General features: G+C 39.0%; 1 protein-coding gene across 17 annotated transcripts in view; it reads left to right on the forward strand.

Moving 5' to 3' along the window:
• The window catches only part of RERE (arginine-glutamic acid dipeptide repeats), a 469651-nt gene that overhangs the window by 186591 nt on the left and 260492 nt on the right, over positions 1–22568 (forward strand). For all 17 annotated transcript variants that reach the window (XR_013413051.1, XR_013413057.1, XM_077988803.1 and 14 more), the window contains 1 exon segment: positions 12646–12716. Coding sequence is in view for 15 of the 17 variants with exons in the window: in XM_077988803.1 (XP_077844929.1) it covers positions 12646–12716 (71 nt within the window). In the remaining 2 variants the exon portion in view is untranslated.

A 22568-nucleotide genomic window follows, 5' to 3' on the forward strand; every position in this document is an offset into this window, starting at 1 on the left:
CGTCTGCCGCTAGGGGTTGATTCATAATCCTAGTAGAAGGTGATAGTTTGTTATCTAATCAACTTATTTTGATCATTCTAAATTAAGAGCTCTGTGTTCTATTTTTTAAAGCATCATCTGTTCCTAGCTTTTCTATTTAAAAAAATTAGAATATTTTCCCCAAAATTTGTGTTCTGAATGCCACTAGGGCATCTAGAAATTTAAATTTAATGGATGAATTTAAATATTTTGGCTGATTTGAAAATAATTTATAAAAATATTTTAGTATAGTGGCCGAAAATACTGAACTGTGAATCAGGAGATGTGGATTCTCGCTTGGTTCTTGAGCTACAGTCAAAGCTTCTGTTACTCCATTGTATGTGGCCTCCATTCTCTTTGTTCTTCCACACTACATCTCCTCCTCCACCTCCAGCCCACATATTTGCCTTCAGATTACTAAGAAGAGTAAGAAGAGCAAGGCTTCCCCTTTGCAGGATTCAGTTTCCAGAAGTTGAAATATTATAGGTCTGCTTATATTTCATGGCCAGGACTTTGTTGCATGACCGAGTTAGCTGTTAGAGAGGCTAGAAAGTGTCTTTATTCTGAGGGGCCGTGTGTCCAGCTACATACCAGATGTTATGCTTTTTATTTTTTATTTTATTTATTATTATTATTTTTGCTTCTTTGTTTTTGAGATGAGGATTCACACTGTTGCCCAGGCTGGAGTGCAGTGGTGATCATAGCTCACTGCAGGCTCATACTCCTGGGCTCAAGTGATCCTCCCATCTCAGCCTCCCGAGTAGCTGGAACTACAAGCATGTGCCACCATGCTCAGCCTTCTTAATAAGGAAGAAGGGGAGAATAAATATTGGGCCCAGCTAGCAGTCCCTGTTTCAGAGACAAAAAAATTAAGTAACCATTAAAATTATTGAAGACAGCTGGGCGTGGTGGCTCATGCCTGTAATCCCAGCACTTTGGGAGGCCGAGGTGGGCAGATCACCTGAGGTCGGGAGTTCAAGACCAGCCTGACCAACAAGGTGAAACCCTGTCTCTACTAAAATTACAAAATTAGCTGGGTGTTGTGGTACATGCCTGCAACCCCAGCTACTTGGGAGACTGAGGCATGAGAATTGCTGGAACTCGGGAGGCGGAGGTTGCAGTGAGCTGAGATCGTGCCATTGCATTCCAGCCTGGGCAACAGGAGCGAAACTCTGTCTTAAAAAATAAAATAAAATAAAATAACTGAAGGCATGCGGTTGTTTCCATGTCTACCTCTTATATTAGATTGTGAACTTGTCAAGGCAAGGACAGTGTTTTTTTCACCTTAGTATCTCCAGCATTTACGTGGCGCATTAGTGGTGCCCAATCAGTTGGTGTGTGAATATTTTTATGAGATTATGATTCTTTTCCTTATAGAACCTTTATACTCATTTTTATTTTTAATGTAACCTTGACAAGACTTGCCTGTAAGACAGAGGGTCTTTCATATACTTTGTTTAGAATGGGGATGTCTTAATTTTTCCTCCCAAAGTTCTCATACATTTTGTCTTAGCAGATGTTCAAAACATAATTTTTCCGAGGTACAAATTACAAAAGGAGCATGCTGAAGCAACACTCTCATTAAGTGTTATATTGGCCCAGAGCAGCTGCACTCATTTGTTGAATGAAGTCTGTTGTGAGTACGGTTTTATATAGAAAGCATCCAGAGCCTCCTATGGCTTGAACAATAAACAGAAGCTCTCATCTCATTTTAGGAATCAGGAAGCATTTAGATAACTTTAAATACTATGACCTTGCTGAAATTTGTGCTAATTTTCATTATGAAAGTGATAGGTGGACAGCAGATTACCTGACAAAATCCCTCACACCCACAAAATTCTTTTTATCCTGAGTATATTGTGTATTTCATAAAGCAAAATCACTATATCATAAGGAGATTATTGGAAAGTATTGTGTCGGTGGAATTATTTTTTCAAAATATCTGTTGAATATTTGTAAAATGACATTTGTAATTCATAGTGGGCTGAAGATCTTTAATGGAAAAATGAGGTCTCAATATTTATTGTCATAGGAAAGCGTCTTGGTGTTTTAAATTATTCTTAAAATACCTTTATTCAGGCTGGGCGCAGTGGCTCATGCCTCTATTCCCAGCACTTTGGGAGGCTGAGGCGGGCGGATCACCAGGTCAGGAGATCGAGACCATCCTGGCTAACATGGTGAAATCCCGTTTCTACTAAAAATACAAAAAATTAGCCAGGCGTGGTGGCGGGCGCCTCTAGTCCCAGCTACTAAGGAGGCTGAGGTAGGAGAATGGCTTGAACCCAGGAGACGGAGCTTGCAGTGACCCGAGATTGCGCCACTGCACTCCAGCCTGGGCAACAGAGCGAGACTCCGTCTCAAAAAAAAAAAAAAAAAAAATCTTTATTCTTTGACTTCAATTAGAAAAAGTAAGACCTGCCCAAACAACAGCAATGGCAACAAAAACCCGAATGAAAACAACGACGAGTTAAGGGAGAGAAGGAGTAGGTATGGGTAGATTTAGAGAGTCAGGGAACAGGTTTCATTTGCCCTTTCAAGTTTATATAAACTAAAGCAAACAATTAAATTTGAAGCCTGCTGACACTGTAATAGATTTCAAGTAAGCTAGTAGAATTTAATGGGGTGTATTAGATGTCAGCTATAGTATTAGTAGCATTTTATCAATCAGTCAATAAAATAAGCACAGTTTTCTGTGCCTGCAACTTTGTGGAAGATGTTTTGTAGTGGTATGGTACTGCAAGATAAAAAAAGTAGAAAGAATTTTAGCCCTTGATCATTTTGTGGGGAGAAATTACTCTCATTTAGGGAAGTGATATGTTAGTAATAGGCAGTGAGTGGACAGATAACTGAATAGAACAGGTTGTAAGTTGGTGGTATTTGGGTCCTGAAGGTTGAGCAGGATTGTGATAGGACCTGGTTGAGGAAGAGTGGTCGTAGTAGCAGCAGCACGAGGATGGGCATGGCTTGGTCTTGATTGAATGTGTCTATAGGAGAGGAGAAACAAAGCCAGGTAAGCAGACTTTGCTTGCTGAATGAAAAGGGTGTCTCTGTTTTTCCTTTACTTCCCATCTGTCATTCTAAGACCCTGGTGGTTATAGTTTGGGGCAGCAAATTCTGGATCCTTACTTTATTACTATTTGGGTATTGATTTGATAAGTTCATTTCTCTCCCTCTTTTCTTTCTTTGACAGAGTCTCACTCTGTTGCTCAGACTGGAGTGCAGTGGCACAATCTCTGTTCACTGTAGCTTCTGCCTCCCATGGTCAAGCGATCCTCCCACCTCAGCCTCCTGAGTAGCTGGGACCACAGGTGCACGCCATCACACCTGGGTAATTTTTTTGTGTGTTTTTTTGTAGAGACAGAGTTTTGCCATGTTGCCCTGGTTGGTCTTGAACTCCTGGGCTCACACAACCCGCCTGCCTCGGCTTCCCAAAGTGCTGGGATTACAGGCCTGAGCCACCGTGCCCAGCCAATAAGTTTCTTTTAAGGTGCATCTTTGCATGCCTTTTTCTCCTTTAAGCTTGTCTTACACAGCTGTGTGGATGTTTCCTCTTCCATGAAAGAGTAATCACTCAAGAAGAAAAATCACTCATGGGATTGTTGTGATTTCTAGTAAATAACACTCAGAAGTAAATTTGTGTGTGTGTGTATGTGTTTAAGAGACAGCATCTTGCTTTGTTTCCCAGGCTGGCACGCAGTGGTGCTATTATATTATAGCTCACTGCAGCCTCAACCTCCTGGGCTTAAGTGATCCTCCCACCTCAACCTCCTAAGCAGCTGGGACTACAGGTGCCTGCCGCCATGCCCAGCTATGTAAAATTTTTTTTTTTTTTTTTGTAGAGATGGAGTCTCGCTGTGTTGCTCAGGCTGGTCTCAAACTTCTGGCCTGAAGCGATCCTCCTGCCTCCAGCTCCCAATATGTTGGGATTGTAAGTGTGAGCCACTAATCTTGGCCATAAGTAAATTTCTCTTAAACAGAATATCAATCTCAGAAGCAATTCAGTGTGTGTTAATATATGCCATGTGCCTTGTTTGTATATTTAAATCCATATGGGATATTTAGTCTACTTTTAATAAATTTCACTTAATGTTGACATTGTAACTGATTTGAAATATATAAGAAAATCATCCAGGAGTAAGTTTAAAAAAAATGCCTTTTAATCTTGAATTTTGCTAACTTAAAAAAAATCCCTTAGTAGAACATTTTTCCAGAATGGCAGTTAAACTTTTATTTTCTGACATTTTGGTTGCATTTAAATCCTAACTTTCTAGAAAGTTGGAGGTAAATATTTGAATGGGAAAGAATATTAAATGAATATGTACATTAGTCTTATAAGGAAGGCATCCAAGAAATGGAAGATGCCTGTGAAGTACGGGAAAATAATTGGTGTGGGAAATTTTGTAGCTTGATGCAGGAACTGTGGAACAGTTGCATTTACAAAACTGAGAACTGCAGACTACAATTAACTGTCATTAATTTATTTGAATAGAAATATGTTCCATTTACTGTACAATCAGGAGCCAGGCTTGAATGAGTTTAAATAGATGAAATCTAAATTATACTGACAGTCCATTAAACAGTAGCAGAAAACCTGTAAAGAAAATGGATTCACTGTGATACTAGTTTATAATAAAATCATTTGCCAAATAAGAATTATAACGCAGGCGTTGTGAATGGTCCTGTGTATTTCCAGTGAGCCCTGTAAATTGGTTGAATCATTTATTGTAAAGCCCAGGCTCCTAGTGCGTTGTTTTCTGAAAAGGAGCAAGCAGTGTTGCTTGAAATCTGCTCTGCAGGATGTGACACCAGAATATCAGACGAGCAATTTGTTTGTTGTCAGCCATACGGGGAGAGAAGAATTTTCACCCAGCCTACCTGTCACTGATGATGTTTTCCTATAAATACTGGGCACAGTGTTCTAGAAGTGTTTGGACTCTTTGCATTGATTTCTTGAATGTATATTATTTCAGGCATATGTCAGTTCTCATTAAGTTAAGGATCTGTCAGCATTTCCGTCAGTAATCGTCCTCTACTTAATAGGGATTTCATAGTAGTTTTTTGGGGGGAGGGGATGAGTTGTTAAATTGAAGATAGAGTTGTTACCTGCATTTTTAAGCTTTAGGAAATTAGGTACCCTGAAGTATCAAGGGTGCAGAAAGAGTGAACGAAGCCTGGAAGTTCTCTTCCTTTGTGTCTGTGGGGCCACAAACACTACTTCAATAGGTAGATGGCTGTCACTGAATTTTAAAATAGATTTCCCCCCTTAGATTACTTTTATTCTCTTATGGCACATAAGCTATATATAAACAAAGTTTTAAACTAGTATAGAGATGCAGTCACTTAACTGGAACTTGGATGTTACATTGGCTAGACTCACTTTCATGATAGGGACTCAACCAACACAGGTGACAAGGGTGCTATTTAAGGAATGTTTTCAGAATAAAATAAGGAGATGAGAGTGCTTACAGTGTTCTTTGCTTGGGTAATATGTGTCCAACCATGACTAATATTTAGCATATCAGTATAATAAGATTTTTGCTGCTGGCAGGATAATTTTGCTTTTTCTTGTTCCACAGAGTTCGCAAGTTTGTCTAGCATATGATTGATTTGGGAAGGTGGGGGTCATGCTGCAGCAGTTACTCCAAAACATCCACATCACTGTTTTTTTTTAAGGAACAAGGAAGGTTTCATGCGGTCACCCAGGCTGGAGTGTAGTGGTGGTACAATCATAGCTCACTGTAACCTCAAACTCCAGGGCACAGGCAGTTCTCTGCCTCAGCCTCCCAAAGTGCTGGAATTACAGGCATGTGCCACCATTCCTGGCCCCGCATTATTTTTTAAAGTTGGGAAGATAATTATTTCAGATCAGTTTTTAAGTTTTCAATACATTGGCAGATTTCCTGACTTCTAAAGGAGAAAAGAGAAAGGTAGGAATTTTCAACAAAATCTCTTTTAGTTTATTATGACCTGTTCCCCTCAACTTGTTTTTTCTCTGTCCTTGTTAGCAGTGAGGATAAAGACGGATGAATGTTTGCTAGAAGTATTTAGTGTTCTGTGTTCCAACAAAAGCCCAGGTAGGCTTTGTAGCACTACTTGGGAGTCTATAGACATTTCAAAACATGGAATTTAATTAGTGTGATGTTTATAAAAGAAGGAAACAAAGATACATGTTATCTGAGATCTTTTTCCACCAAGTTTAGAATCTTTAAGATGATGTAGCTGATTTTGATAACAGATGATAAACAGAGTAAGGGTAAGGACTGGGAAGGTTTCATTTACGGAGGTGCACTTTTCCCAGTTTTTGTTTCCTTTTCCATGTATGTATGTGTGTATGTATGAATGAGTGATAGCATCTCACTCTGTCACCTAGGTTGGAGTATAGTGGCTGGATCATAGCTCACTGCAGCTTTGAACTCCAGGGCTCCAGTGATGCTCTCACCTGAGCTTCCCAAGCAGCAGTCCTTTTCCCTTTCAAATTCTCCAGTGTTACAGTCCATATGAGTACCCCTCACAGCAAAGATTCTGGCAGAAAACTAAAGTAGGTTACCTGGCAATCGAGTTATTTCCTAAAGAAGTATTAGAAGACAGCATTCGTTTTGTTCATATTGGTAGAGCATAGCGGCTTTCTTGCTAGGATCTCTCTTTTATTTAACCATGTCTTTGTTCAGTTTGTTTGTTGCTCATACAATTTTTGAGTGTTTACTATGAAGAACAGTGCATTGTTTATAGAGTTGAGGAATGGTGATGGGTTTGGCTGTTTTATGGTTTGGGAGACTAGAAATGGGAGGGTTTGTTGGAGGACATGCAATATGCAGAGACTCTGGGTTGGAATTTGGGTACCAGGATTTCAGTGTTGTTTCCAGCATGCACACACACATAACATATACACTCTGTGTGTGTCTTGGAAAATGGGGGACATCTGTTTTAACTATAGAGAGGTACTGGTGAATTTTTTATTCTGCCTTGTTAGACCAACATACTGTACCTCATTGACTGTTACCTCCAAGCATTGAGGGTGGAGGAGTCATGTAGAGGAGAAATAGAAAGCAGAAGAGCGGCACAGTCCTGAGAGTCAACTTCCCATGTTCGCCGCTGTGCCACCCAGCTTGGTCTCCGAGAAATCTCTTTGTGAGAAAGTCTTTGTTCATGTGTGCTTTTTACAACGGGGTTTTCTGTTGGAAATTATATCATAGTGGCACTGCCATGCTTTGCAAAGGGATGAGAAGGTATTTCAAAGATTAATAGGCGGAAACACGTTGATAGGAAAATTCTTTATGAGGTGGAGCAGTGGCGGCACGTTGCCTATGTATGTTGTGACCACAGCTTTAATGCTGGCGTGTATGGCACTGCTTGCTAAATTAGTGGGTGAGGTAAGTGTCCACTCTGCTCTGTAGGAGGCTGTCAGGAAAGATGCTGACAGGTTCTTTGTGTTTCATAATGACAAACTGCCTAATGCTTCAGACGGTGATTTTTACCCTTGAGAGGACTGTGCTTTTGCTATATTTACATAAACCTGCTGCTTTGCTGAGGGTTGAAAAAGCAGAGGACCTTCTTTGCCTTGAGAATCTGCCTTCGCGTTTTGGCTGACTTCCTTCTCCAGCTTAGCAAATACTCTGTTGTTTACAGATGGCACAATAGATCTTTGGACATGAAGCTACGCTGAGGTTGTGAGAAACAGCCAGAAATACCTCTGTTCAGTATCATTGCCCAAATTACGGATTTTGTTGCTCTCTGTTAACAAGGATTTGAGGTCACTTAATCCTGTGATCCATTCCCAGACACAGGTTGGATGTTAGAGAGTAAGTCTCAACCTAGACCCATGGTTTCATTTCTAGACATCCCTAGTAAAGACACATTAGTTATCATGTGTTGTTTGGAATAATTGATATTGATGGTAATAGCCTCACTCATTTTTCTGGCCCATTACAGGCATGCTGATTTGAAGATTTAAAAAATATATATACTTGCCTTGCAGAAACCGTTTGCTCAATTCTGGTAAATACGTGTTTTTATATGGGTAATTCTGAAAATGTGCATTATGCATTTAATGGATCGCATCAGCTTTGCGCAGTTCTTTCAGAACTGCTAGCTTTCTAATAAAAAAAAGAAGTATCTGCAGTACTTGGGGGCCATGAGAGATTTTCAGGTTGAGAATCATTGATCCTACTGACTAAAACCAATTTTATAACCAGCTTCAGACAACCCATGCACTCTGGTAAATTGCATGAAAATCTTGCCAAATCATTTTGGCTTTAAAATATTACTGGGCATATATTCCAACTGAGATTTTAACATTGCTCTTGACTACGTTCTTATCTTTCCCTTTTCAAATAAAGCACTATATTTTTGTGCTAACTATAAACATTTATATAAATTATTTTCTTAAATAGCTGCTTGGTTAATAAGCCAAAGGGAAATACTTTTTATATGACAATTTGGCTTTAATTGAACCTTGTTTTGAATACTTTTAAGAGTAATATAAAATAGAATTTTTTTCTGTGAGACTTGAATTCTAAATTATGTTTATTTTTTGTTGGGTCATCCTAATATTTGTCAGAGGGTTGTAAAGAAAAGTTTGACTCTACAATAATTCATCATGCTTTGATTTTAAAAATGAATTAGACAAATCAGGTCAAAGCAATGTGTTTTTTTTCCCATTCCTATGGCAAGTTTTACATAGTGTGAAATATTTTTAGTTCTTATTACCCCAATCTTAGCCATTCTGTGTTTTACCACTATGTATGTAAAGTTTGTTTTTTTTTAATAGCCACCTTCCAGTGGCTTACAAAACTGTAAGTTTTGTCACCTAATTTTGCAGTGAGCTTCTCTAACTTTTTCATGTATGCGTTTCTAAGTACTAATAGAGATCCCTTGATGCACTCACCCATTTTACAGATTATTAGCCTTGTGTATTGGACTGTCTGTTATGAATTCATAGCTGTGGATTAGTGTGAGTTGCCATAATCGCTTTTTAAACAAAAAGAGGTGGCTTTTAATCTAATAAAAAGTAATAGTGGTAATTCCGTATGTCCGGTTGAGGATCTCTCTCACACTTATCCCTCATGGCAGAATTTCTCAGGCTAGGTGTGTGAGGCAGCTCCAGTACAACTGTTGAGATGTGTTTAGGCAAACAGATGTGCTTGGCTGCCCTTGACATACCAGCATGTTCCTTTCCTTCCTTCTCTAACAGAGCTACATCTTAGTGTATTTACAGGCAGTCCTTTTCCTGAATGTAACTTTGCAGTGGGAAATGAAAGAACATAGGTTCTCTTTCCTTTTTCTGGAAAGTTTTTTATATATAAGTTAGCTTTATGTCTCAGAGTAAGACGGTGTGTCATGATCCTATGGATTATTTAAAGTATATGTAAATAAAGCTTTTCTTCGTGTAAAAAGAATAACATTATACATAGTCTTTGCTTTCTAAGCATCTCCCGTTTATTTCAGGTTTTTTTTTTTTTTTAAAGACAGTTCCACTGTCGCCCAGGCTGGAGTGCAGTGGCGTGATCTCAGCTCACTGCAGTCTCTACCTCCTGGGTTCAAGTGATCTGAGTAGCTGGGATGACAGGTGCATACCACCACACCCAGCTAATTTTTGTATTTTTAGTGGAGTTGGGGTTTCACCAGGTTGGCCAGGCTGGTCTTGAACTCCTGACCCCAGGTGATCCACCTGCATTGGCCTTATTTTTTATTTTTTATATTTTTTAACCCCCACACTAATGGCAGACATTAGTTGTTGGTGAGTACAGGAAACGTAGAATTGAGTACATTCCTCTGAGTCTACAAGATTGATAGTAAATTGTTAGTGGACAGTGCAGACCACCTGACTGCCAAATAACTTGATAAGGAAAGTAAATTGTTAATGTTATGTAAAAGAAGGGAGGTATTGCCATTTAGTTACAGAGGAGCCATGAGAAGTTACTCCATATGGAACTGATAACTAATTCTAAGGTTGGTATGATCAGGGACTGGTAGAAGGAAAGAAGAAGGAGTTTTGCCGACTGGGAGCAGAGCTGGGATTTCTTGTAGTGAATGCAGCCTAGGGGAAGATGGGGTGTGGAGTGAGACCAGACCATTGAAGTATTTTTTGTCACTTGAGCCTCAAGAAGGTAGAAGCAATTAATTAGAAAGGGACCTATTAGTTCTGAAGCCAGTGAGTCGTAGCTGTACGAGTTAAAGAATGAGGAAAGAAGTATGAAAAGTGGCTCAACAGTCAAAAGACAGGTTCATTTTGGAGAAGAAACCTGACAGGGGCTTCTCGCTGATTTTGGTCAGGAGCACTCTCTATTACAGACTAAGAGTATTACTTAAGGGTTTAGGGCAAGAGAGCTTATCACAGGCTTGGAATGTTTCTTGGTGGAGGAGAAGTTTATTGTGGGGTTGGAATGTTTCAGGGCTGACATCTCTCTAGCCAGAGGGGAGGTTATCTCTGGGCTGGCAGGTCTGTGGTCAGAGAGGGGTTTATCTTAGGGTTGGAATGTTTCTGGTTGGAGATATCAGTTGTGGTTTATGGTCATGATGTCATTAGCCATTAGGCTGATGCCCTTTGGGTTGGATTTAGGCAGTTTTTGATCAAGGGGAACTTTAAAGTGGCGGTGCTTGTCCAAGATGGTGATGCTCCTGCTCTGTCAGTAGCTAGGCTGTGATGGTGTTAATGTCATGAAATATAGTATATAGGAAGCAACAGAAAGGAGAGGGCATGTTGAGTTGAGTAAGATAGGTAAATAATTGATAACCAGAGATTTGAAATGCTGGCAGTGGGTATAACAGGGACTGAAACACAGGAAACTAAGAACTTTGGGTTGTTCCAAAATTGCGTAATTTGGAGATACAGTTTATATCTAGGGAATTGAGTTTCTTCTGTTTTTACTTGAATACCAAGGTAGGAGTATGAAAGAATGATCTACTGTGGTGGGAAGAATTCTCTTGCTTGTCCCTTAAGATGATTAGCATGTTAAGTTGATGTTGCCTGAATGCTGAAGCAGAGTTATTTAGCATCTGGGACCTTGGAACAAGATATAGGGAAAGCTTAGTCAACAGTTCATTCCTGAGCTACTGTTTTACATGGATTCAGGGATTAAATCTCTGTTGAGTCCGTCATTGAGTAGAGAATCAGTTGGGGAATTCTGAATGCCTAAATAGTTGTCATTGAGATTTCTTTTTCTGGAGTGCCTTTTGGGTAGGTACAAAGATCCTGATGTTCTGCAGAAAGGTTTTTGGAATGTCTCATTTGTGAGGACTTCTTGATCATCTTAGTGGGTCTGTTGGGGCTTGTGATGACTCCCTGTTGCTACTTCTGTGCTTTTTCTTGGCTCTCAACGCATAAGACAAACGAGGCAGTAGAGGAAGTTGCCTGTGTTGTCAAGCATCTGAATTATTCTGAGACACACCCATTCTGAAGGGTCAAGAGGAAGTATAAAATGAGTGGCATTATGGGATGGGCGTGGTGGTTTTTGCATGTAATTGCAGCACTTTAGGAGGCCGAGGCAGGGGGATAGCTTGAGCCCAAGAGTTTGAGACTAGCCTGGGCAACATAGTGAGGCCCTGTCTATGCAAAATGAGTGAATGAATGAGGCATTATGGTCACTCTTCCTAGATTTGATTGACTGTGACTTTACTTTTCAGTAAATAATACATAGACTTTCCTGTCCTAAGCTTTATGATGATCTCAGGTTGTGATATGGGGCTAGGAGAAGGTTACCTGTCTCTATAGCCACTGCTTTCCTTAAAATCAATACTTTTTATTTAAGTGTCTTAACATGGCATTTTAAAAAGCAACCTTGGCCAAGCATGGTGGCTCATGCCTGTAATCCTGACACTTTGGGTGGCTGAGGTGGGAGGATTGCTTGAGCCCAGGAGTTGGAGACCAGCCAAAAAAAAAGAAAAAAAGCAATGCTTTACACTCCAGTCATTGAGAGCATCAAAAATTATTTTCCAACCACTGTCATGTCAAATGTAATTTAAGAAAGCACTCTTCTTCCCTGAAGAAAACGCAGCTTGATTTACTTTATTCCATCTCTGATTAGTGGCATTGGTTTTGTTTACAATTAGAAAATAAAATGTGTTTAGGGTACAATGTAATGGCAAATTGTCTCTAAGAGATTAGTTTTCTTTCTCTTTTTGGTTAGTTGAAAAAGTCATCGTAGTAGCATGTTCAAACTAGTCATTTTTGCATGTTTCACTTATTTCCTCACAAAATATTTATTACAAATATAGTAGCATGTGGCAAAGCCATTTCTCTTTTTTGAAGACATGTGAGCATCTATATGAATAAGATACTCAAGATTTCATCTTGATGTGTGATCTTGAGTGAGCAGTTTCTTTTATCTAAATGTCTTCATCTGAATATGGATAATCCTTTGGAATCCTCCCCTCCTTCTTCAGGGACTCTGAAGAAAATAATTTAGGCTTCATCAGGTTCTTTAAATTATTAGAAAAATAATCAGGAAGAACCAAAGGCCTGTTTTCCTTTAGCATAAAGATATTTGCAATTTAATATCATCTTTTGGAAAAAAAATTACAATAAAAGATATGTGCCTTGTCATTTATTTATGCAGTGGCTTTATGGGCCCTGTCTTTGTTCCCTTAAAGATAAATGCCATTGTTTTAAAATTTCTTTTTCTTTTAAAGACTGTGTGTATATCGAGAGTCGGAGGCCAAACACACCGTATTTCATCTGTAGCATTCAAGACTTCAAACTGGTAAGCGTTTTTAATGTGCTGTTCACTCTGCTCTGTATTCTCTCTTTTTCCAGTTCCATTGGCTATCTCTTCTTATTGTTAGTCCATCGCTGTTGACGAGGTTACCAGTTCACCTTTTGAGTGCTGACTGCCTTGTGGCAGTAGCACTGAAATGAGGGTTACTAGTTCCATCTTTTCAGCTTTGTAACACTTACTCTCATAATGCTAATATTGTAAACAGTATTTCTGAAGTTTTTATCCCTTTAGTAACTTTTGACAATTTCAGATAAATTCACTTGAATTTCTGAAGTAGCTTGTTTCTTCTCAGCCATTGTTAAGGGCCTGAAGTAAAGTAAATTCAGTAAATTGATGAATAGGGAAAATAATATAAATGGGTCAGAGAATAGTTTCCAATGGAAACCTGTCACATCCTTCAATATTTCGGCTGGTGTGGAGTGTGTTGAAATTGTTGTGGGGGTTTCCCGGGGTAGAGGTTGAAAGAAGTCTGGCTTGGGCACGATAAAGCTGTTATACTTTCTTTCCAGTTTTAGTCCCTGTGTTGCAGAAGTGAGGACGTAGCTACTGTACTTTCTCATTAAAAATTCTTCCTGAATATATAAGTGTTGATGTTCCTCATTATGAAATCACTTTTTTAGACCAGTGGTTCCCACACTTTAGGCTTTGGATCCCTGGATATCTGCAGAGATTTGGCAGAGGTCTGCAAATAAACATGCTAAGCTTTATATGAATAAATTGATCTCACACGTCTGGACAACAATTTTTCAGCCTGTTTTCAGTATGCTTTTATGATTTTTAAAAATTTCACTTATTTAAAAGCAATACACAGTTAAGAACCACTATTTGTTGTTGTTGTTTGAGACAGAGTCTTGCTTTGTCGCCCAGGCTGGAGTGCAGTGGTGCAGTCTTGGCTCACCGCAGCCTCTGCCTCCTGGGAACAAGCAATTCTCCTGCCTCAGCCTCCCGAATAGCTGGGATTACAGGTGTGTGCCAGTGCAGCCAGCTAATTTTTTTTGTATTTTTAGCAGAGACAGGATTTTGCCATGTTGGCCAGGCTGGTCTCCAACTTCTGACCTCAAGTGATTTGCCTGCTTTGGCCTCCCAGAGTGCTGGGATTACAAGTGAGAGCTACCACGCCTGTCAGGAACCAGTGTGTGTTTGTTATTTTCCTCAAACAATTGGCATTTGAAATACTACCGAAGTAGTATCATTTGGGAATCTTTTGAAACATTCTGATCTTACAAGGGATCCTAGTACTTGGAAGATTGTGAACCACTGTCTCTACTCTTAGGCGTAGAGAATTCCTAATTCCTTAGCTTTGTAGAGATGTGTATTGCTATCTGTGAATGCTCTTATTTCCAGCATCCTTTGTAATTTGACAATATTTGTGTTCTGACATATGTTGTCTGTGATATTTCAGTCTAAAAAATGTAGTTTGAAAAGATCTTTTTCTGCGTCTCCTTTGTTTTTTTTTTAATCATTTTTAATGGCCCAAGTACCAAATTAGTATATTCAGTAAACAAACAAAAACACATGTTATTTATTTTTCTTTGTTAAAAAGTTATTGCTTAAGTTGTTGCATGCTTACTGTTTTAAGACAAAGTCAGATGTGCCATTTACTTCTAAGATGGATCTATTCTTGATAGGTGGCTTTTAACTTTCCTGGTTGCATTGCAAGGTGGCCTTCCAGTTTAATCTTGTAAATCAAATGCTTTCTATCCAGTTTTTATGTCAATATGATTTTTTAGAAACCATTTTTAGAGGTCTTTGCTACTTATATCTTTCCTTCCAAAGTGTGTGTGTGTGTTTTTTTTTTAAACAGATACAGCACTGACACCTGAAATACGGGTGCAGCCTTACTCCTGAAGCGTTTTGATTTGGTAGTGGCTGCTGCTACTGCCCTTTTCCTGCCCACTGTCTTTGTGTGTGATTTTTACTAAACCAAACATCAGTGCACCATGAAAAATACATAGCTGTGAAATAAAATTGTAAATATTTTTATTTTATCTATTAGATCTTGAGTCCCCTTTGTACAGTTTTTTGCACATTAGCAGGTGCCTTCATGTTTGAACAGCATCTCTTATGAAATGCTGATTACAATATGATAGTTGCTGTCCTGGGCAGAGGTTCCTGCTGAGTTACGGTAATTGCTCAGGGTATTAACAGCAATAAAAGCTGAAGCTTCTGTTGTCAGTATTGGTCTAATACAACACATTAAAGCTGTCTACAAAAACAATATGGGAAGTAGGGTGCAGTATGTTTAGATACCTTTTTCTAAATCACACACTGCTGTTTCTCATGTTTTTGTTTGAGGTTCTGTATTCAGCACATCTTCATAGTTGTTGTGTAAGAATAACAGATGATGAAATATTTGCTCTGGGAATAAATATAGTTATTTCCACTTTCTTATTTTCTTGCTTCTCTGTACTTATTAAAAGATAATCAAATGGATGAAAATGATCAAGATTTTTTCTCCTTCAGTTTACTGAAGCTATAAGGGAAAAAGATGAGCAGAAGGAAATAAGCTTTGTTTCTCTGCAAGATTGTAAAAAGAAGAAGAAATTGAATTTGATTTTGCTCACAGCAGATAACATGACTAGTGGAGCAATGAAAGAAACAAAAACCGATAGCTTTGAAATGTTGAGTAATTAGGTATTTTATCTTTTTAACAATCATAAAATAAAAAGTTGGTTTGGGGTTGTAACTGAGAAGTGTATTTCATCGTTTATACTATAAATGAGAATCCCTTTGCCATGGTGAAATTTTGTGTATAAAGTACGTTTGGGCACTGTAAAAATAACTGGGTGAATGCCCTTTATGATATACATTAGTAGGTAAGATTACGATGGTAAAGACAACAAAAGCTAATGAGGTGAGGCATGGGGAGGAGGAGACATCTACCGCCAGTCACCGAGACTAGAATAATGGCAGTTTATTGAATCGAGGGCCTTGGGTCACATTTCATGAAATAGCTCTATATGAGGTAAGGAGAAGGGTCTTTGTATTTTATGTGGGGACTTGGATTGTCTTCTCAACTCTGCTGCTGCATTCCCTTGGAATCGGAGTCTGTGGTATAGAACACAGCTGCCTCTATGTCCTGATCCCTGTCTGTTGTCCTGCCAAACTATTAAACAGCCTTCCCTTTCACTCTCAAAAATGTCTGAATGTGGATGATAGGTTGTGTGGTTGTCTTGCCTATGGGGATAGGATCCATGGCTTCTGCTTTATTAATATTCAACCATCAAAACACATAGGGACACCACCGTCCTACCCTGGTAGGTGTATTTCGAGCCCACACTTCCACAGGGTAGGTGGAGGCTATGATAGTATCAAGTAATTAAGTTCCTAACTGAGCTGAGGTTTTAAAGGTAGTGAATTAGGTATTCTATTAGGAAGCTTTCATTCTCTTAGGAAGTATTCATTTGATTGGGCTTATTTACAAATGGAGAGGTCTGATTTTGTTTGAATGTGCTGACCCAAAGTATTTATGGAACAAGTAGTCAAAAGCAGGAGGTCAGGCAAGCAGAAGAGGTGGGGTAGAATTATGGACAGCGCGTACTTAGAAGCAGGAGAAAGAAGTATTGTTGATTAAAAAGGTTGCTTTGCACTGTAGATTTCTGAACTAAATAGTAAAATAGCTGGCGAAGTCTTTACTTAGCTTTTTGAAGGACTAGTAATATGGAATGACAATCTGTGATCCTTGTGGCCTGGCGTGAAAAGATTAATTGAGCCAAATTTCATTTTTAGAATTTAGAGTTGAGAAACTGAGAGACTGAGGCAGTTAGTAGAGGGGAAAGGTAAATGGCTAATTCAAGAATTACCCTTAATGTATCTGTAAAAATTAAAAATAAAAAAAGAATTACCTTAATGACGAGCAGGGTTAGGGCTGGCATAGGCAAGCTCACATGCTAGGGTAGGAAACTGGGAAAAGCGGAGGACAGGGAAGCTGTGGGGAGAGCAGCAGACTGCCAAGGGGAGTGTGTGCACAGCCATCTCTTCCTGGACTCTTCTGGGTCCCACTGTACGGATGTTCTTCCCATGGGATTCTTAGATTGTCCTGTTCGCTCTGAGTAAAGAGCTCTCACCTGGGCTAGCTTGAGTGTATCTTCATGAATTGCAAGGGAAAGAGCCTAGGTTAACATCTCCAACCCTTCTGCTGCCCTCTCATAGCTTTTATAGGTCACCATGTGACTTAGTTACTTTGAGGTTTTGTTCTGAATGAGTCAATATCATTGAGGAGCTTTATATCACAGAGTGCAAATAGGAATGTTTTGGCTATAATCAGGGCTTTCCACAGTCATTTACTGAATACCTGCTTTGTGTTCTTTATTGAACTCAGCACCTAAAGGGGGACTGAAGAAGTATAAAATATTGTTAATTCCCTCAGTGATCTTAGATTCTAAGTGGACAGACAACTTGTGGCATTATTGGATGTCAATCTTCTTTGGAGAACATTCCGAATAGGATTGACAAGAAGGGCATTCATTTTTAGTTCTAAAAGAAATGATTTCTTTGTGTGTTTACTACAAACAATAAAATCATATTTTTATATAAACCCAGGCATTAAGAAGTATAAGACAAATAATTTGCCATCTGGAAATAATCATGGAGTCTGAGAATGCTAACAAGGTCATTGAGACAGTAATTTTCATTCAGTATAACACTGAAGAGTTCCTTGTATAGTAGTTTCCTGTAGCAGTTCCTACCTTTTCTTTATTCACGAATAAGCAAGCAAACTGACTCCTGTAATATTCTCCATGGAAATTCAGTGTGGATTCTTGCATTGCCATCATTCATACAATAGAGGAAAACATGCTTTTGGTTTCCTAAAGTTACATAGGTGTTTCAGCTGTTACTTATACCAAATGAGTTTCTAGGTAGTATATGTAGCTATTACAAGTACTGTTTTGGGTTAATAACATTGATTCCTTTTGGTTCCTTAACTGTTCTATTAAAACTTAAATTGTCCTTAAAGTTAAGCCAGATACAGAGATTCCTTAGAGTTGGGGGTGATAGTTGGGGATGTTAAAGTGTTTCCAGGTTATGGTTAGCTGGGCTTGACATATTGTTACGGCTCCACATAGATGAGAATGCCGCTGTATCATTTGTGTCCCTAACAGCCTACCTTCTAAGTGCTAGTTCTGAATGTGGAATAGCTAAGGATGCATACTACTAGTTACCTTGGAGAATGCACATTTCCATTATTGCTGTGAATGTGGGGGCCAAGTTATTTATCATTTAATACCATATCCCTCTCGTTTCATTGTCAGATGTGAGCAGCTGGAGGAAAAACACTTGGAATTTCTCTCTGATCCCTGGTCTGTACTCATAAGTTGTTTGCTACTCATCACCCTTTATTCATGCCTTCCATGACAGTATAGCAGAAGGGCTGCAGAGAAATGAACTTCATCTTAGGATCCACTTGCCATTGAGATTCCCCTCCCTCCACCAAATTTATTTTCTTCAAAATGCGTTAAAAGTAACAAGAAGCTATTTCTCCTTTGTAACAAAAACTTACTGAGGATGAGTAATTATGTCTTCTTTTCTTATTAGAACCATAGATGATGCTGGGAGGTATCAGATAGCAACTTCATTACACACACTCTTTGTGCACACATTCAAGTGTACACATAGTGACTTAATTATCAGACTTATGCATTATCTACCGCAGTTCTTTAATCCCAGCTTGGCTGTTACCACTTAGCACAGAAGATGTAGTGTATGGACATTCACGGAATGGGCATTCGTTTAATAGGAGGTAAATCTTGTATTAGAGCCCTTTTTTGGTGGGGGGTGGGCAGGAAGTCCACATAATTCGAACATGGCTAATTCAGAATTTAGGGTCTGTTATTCTGGGATTGAGATGAGGGATGATAGATTGCCCAGGTTCAGAGCTCAGACTTCGACATGAGGTTGTCTGAGTTCACATACTCCTTCCATCACTTGCCATCTTTCATGACCTTGGGAAATACACTTAACCCTCTTAACTTTCTTTATTTACCTGTGAAGTTGGGATATAAAGTACCTACCGGGCCAGGCGCGGTGGCTCACGCCTGTAATCCCAACACTTTGGGAGGCCGAGGCGGGTGGCTCACGAGGTCAGGAGATCGAGACCATCCTGGCTAACACAGTGAAACCCCGTCTCCACTAAAATTACAAAAAATTAGCCAGGCGTGTTGGCAGGCGCCTGTAGTCCCACCTACTCGGGAGGCTGAGGCAGGAGAATTGCTTGAACCTGGGAGGCGAAGGTTGCAGTGAGCCGAGATCGCACCACTGCACTCCAGCCTGGGTGACAGAGCAAGACTCTGTCTCAAAAAAAAAAAAAAAAAAAAAAAAAAAAAAAAAAAAAAAAGTACCTACCTTGTCAAGCAGATTGTTTTTAAATTAAAAGGTCAAACTTACAAAGTGTCCAGTGCCCCATAGAATGACACTGATTGTGATGTTGGTGTTTAGTTGGTACCTTAGGTTTATGCTTTTTATTCACTGATGTATATATTGTGTACATATATAGCACATTGGCTGGCGGTAATGTCCCCAGTAAGTATTTACTGAATGCTGAATGAAGTAACATTTAAGTGGAATAAATTCACTGGATAAATATTTTTTAAAAACTTTAGTAATAGTTGTTTGATAACAGTGCACACATCAACAACAAATTAACATTCTCTTAAACCAAAGAAGTCTACTCACTTACCTTTTGTTAGCCTGCAGGGTGTAATGTATAGAAATAATAAAACTCTATTTCTTTTAAAATACTTGAAGAAAATTCAGTTTGTTGTTTTCTTTAGGAGTTTGAATGAATGTAGCCTAAGTCATAACATTTTTAAAGCATCATTATATTGTTTTGAGTTTTCCATATGACTGACTTTCAGTAAAGATAAATGAGGGCCTAGTATACATGTGAACCTCCCAGAAAAGGCCAACTGTTATGAAAAATGCCTTATGCTATGATGATTTGTTTCTGTGTGGCACATCCGTTGTTTCTGGTTTTGTTTTTGACAGTCCTTCAAGGTAGGCCTGCAAAATTGAGTATTTCTATAGCTCCTTCTTCTCTCTACTTTCTTGGCTTGTGCCCTATAAAAAGGTCAGTATCACCCAGTTATGCATTTGTGACTTGTTGGGTAGTGTTGGACAATGAAGTAAAAACTTTCCATTAAAGTTCATTATCAAGTATTTTCAGCTCTTATATCCAAGGACCAAGTGGCCTTTACACATATAAATTTGTAATTTCTAATTTTGTTTAATTCTTTAAGAGGCAAGAGGTAGGATGGAATTCTTTTTTTTGGAGACAGAGTTTCACTCTTGTCACCCAGGTTGGAGTGCAGTGGTGCAATCTCAGTTCATTGCAACCTCCGCCTCCAGGTTCAAGCTATTCTCCTGCCTTAGCCTCCCAAGTAGCTGGAATTACAGGCACCTGCCACCACCCCCAGCTGTGTTTTTGTATTCTTAGTAGAGATGGGGTTTCACTAGGTTGGCCAGGCTGGTCTTGAACTCCTGACCTCATGATCTGCACGCCTCGGCCTCCCAAAGTGTTGGGATTACAGGCGTGAGCCACCGCACTAAGCAAGATGGAATTCTGTAGCCCTGAGTTTGGTGCAGTTGGTCAGAGGAGGTTGTATATCTATACTGCCCCTCCTGCCATAATCATGGAGTAATGATGTTGAAAGTTTTTTGAACCACCACATCCTTTTTGCATGATATTGATGTCAACCTCTAAATGGACAGAGTGGTATTAACGTAAGTGGAAATCAAAATGACGCCTTGGGAATAAATAATCTCAGCATTTTATTGGCCCCATTTTCTGAGCTTCCCAGCAATTTGTCTTCACTCATGGCTGCCAGTCAGGATAGGGTACTTGGGATTTTAAGTTTTAGTGTTTAGCTACTACTGTGAGATTGGGTAATTCATTTTCTTCTAATTTACTTGTATCGAGGGACTCTAAGAAACTATTGAAAAAGTTTTGTTTAATTATATGTGTTTCCATAAAATATATTTCTGAAAATGTTATTTACTAAAATTGTTATCTATATGTGAAATTTTTTTCAATGCAGAAAACTCTAGGTATTCTAATTTTAAAGGAGCTTAAGAAAGGTTGAGACAATCTGATATTTGCAGCAATCTACTGTGCAAGAATATTGGTAAAGTCTTGTTCAAACTTAATTCTCTTCAATTGGAAATTTGTAATTCGTATGTATGTATGTATGGATGCTTGTATTTAGAACCAACTCAATAGTCCAAGAAAAACCTATTAGAAGTACTAAAAAAACTAGGGAAACAGATGCTGTCAACATTTTCTCATTTCGTATGTAAGAACAATGACTTGTTTTGGGGGGGGAAAAAAATGCCTTTTTTTTTTTTTTTTTTTTTTTGAGACGGAGTCTCGCTCTGTCGCCCAGGCTGGAGTGCAGTGGCACCATCTCCGCTCACTGCAAGCTCTGCCTCCCGGGTTCACGCCATTCTCCTGCCTCAGCCTCCCGAGTAGCTGGGACTACAGGCGCCCGCCACCTCGCCCGGCTAGTTTTTTGTATTTTTTAGTAGAGACGGGGTTTCACCGTGTTAGCCAGGATGGTCTCGATCTCCTGACCTCGTGATCCGCCCGTCTCGGCCCCCCAAAGTGCTGGGATTACAGGCTTGAGCCACCGCGCCCGGCCAAAAAAATGCCTTTTTAAAATGCGTAAAATGTTTTAATAATTACTTGAACTATTTGCATGCTTAAAATAATGCAGAAGTATTTGGAAATGCTTTACCAGGTGTTTTTGATTTAAAACCCTTAATTTGAATGTAAGGATTTGAGTGGTTTGGGCAGTCGTATTCCTAGTGGAAGAGATTAACCAGAAGTCCATTTTTATTTTGATGCTTCTGGCAAAAATTATTGAATATGCTGTACATTCAGGTGCACAGTTGAATCTTTAATTTGGAGTTTGCAGTGTTGGGGATGGCGGGGAGAAGGTGTGTGGTGAGAAGGTTATGGCTACGGACACTCTGTCAGCTACACTATCACTGAGGCCGTGAGATCAGAGCCTGACTGCACAGACATTTTAGTGTAGATCCCAGGATGTACTCTAGATGGTAATCTTTAGAAAAAGAAAAGAAAATGATCATGATAAAACATTCTGAACATTAGCTTGTTTTCCTGGTATTTGTTTTGTGTGTGTGTGTGTGTGTGTGTGTGTGTGTGTGTGTGTGTGTGTGGAGGGAGCTTAAGAGACTTACAAAAATAAATAGTTAATGAAATATATTAAAATCTTTGTTTACAGAAAGTTGTTACTCTTTGTTTTTCAAAGGGAATTATATGTAACAGGACACCCTAATAATGATTTAATATTAAAAGGTTGTTCACCTGTAATTTTTAGACAAACGTAAGACAGGTTCTTACATAAGTATTGGGATTTTATGTTTTTTTAGTTCATTCCAAACCACATGAAGTTGGTTTAAAAAATGTTATGTACTCTCTAAAATATTTGAAAAGGAATGTATTCAAACTGTTATCTGAGGTGTACTGCGCTAGCTTTCAGAAGTTGTTCTGTATTTTTTTTTTTCCCCTGGTTTTTAAATGTTTTCAAAGTTAATTTTAAAAAGGACACGTGATACATACTAAACTAGTTTTGCCTATAAAAATAAGTAATGTCTTTCTGGAACTTTATGCTCTGTGCCTGTTTATTATACTCACCTTGTGGGCGTTTGGAGAAAATTATAACTCATGCGATTGTTGTCTTTTTCCCTCTGTTTTGGGGCCTTTGTCTGTTTACTTTGCCTTCAGCTTTACACAGTTAAATTTGAACTTTGAGAAAATGGCAGGGCCTTTCTTTGGCCACGCAAATGCCCTATTTCCTTATTAAGTACATGTCTTATGCC

The sequence above is a fragment of the Macaca mulatta genome, chromosome 1 (assembly GCF_049350105.2).
Source record: "Macaca mulatta isolate MMU2019108-1 chromosome 1, T2T-MMU8v2.0, whole genome shotgun sequence".
In the NCBI taxonomy this organism is placed as follows: domain Eukaryota; kingdom Metazoa; phylum Chordata; class Mammalia; order Primates; family Cercopithecidae; genus Macaca; species Macaca mulatta.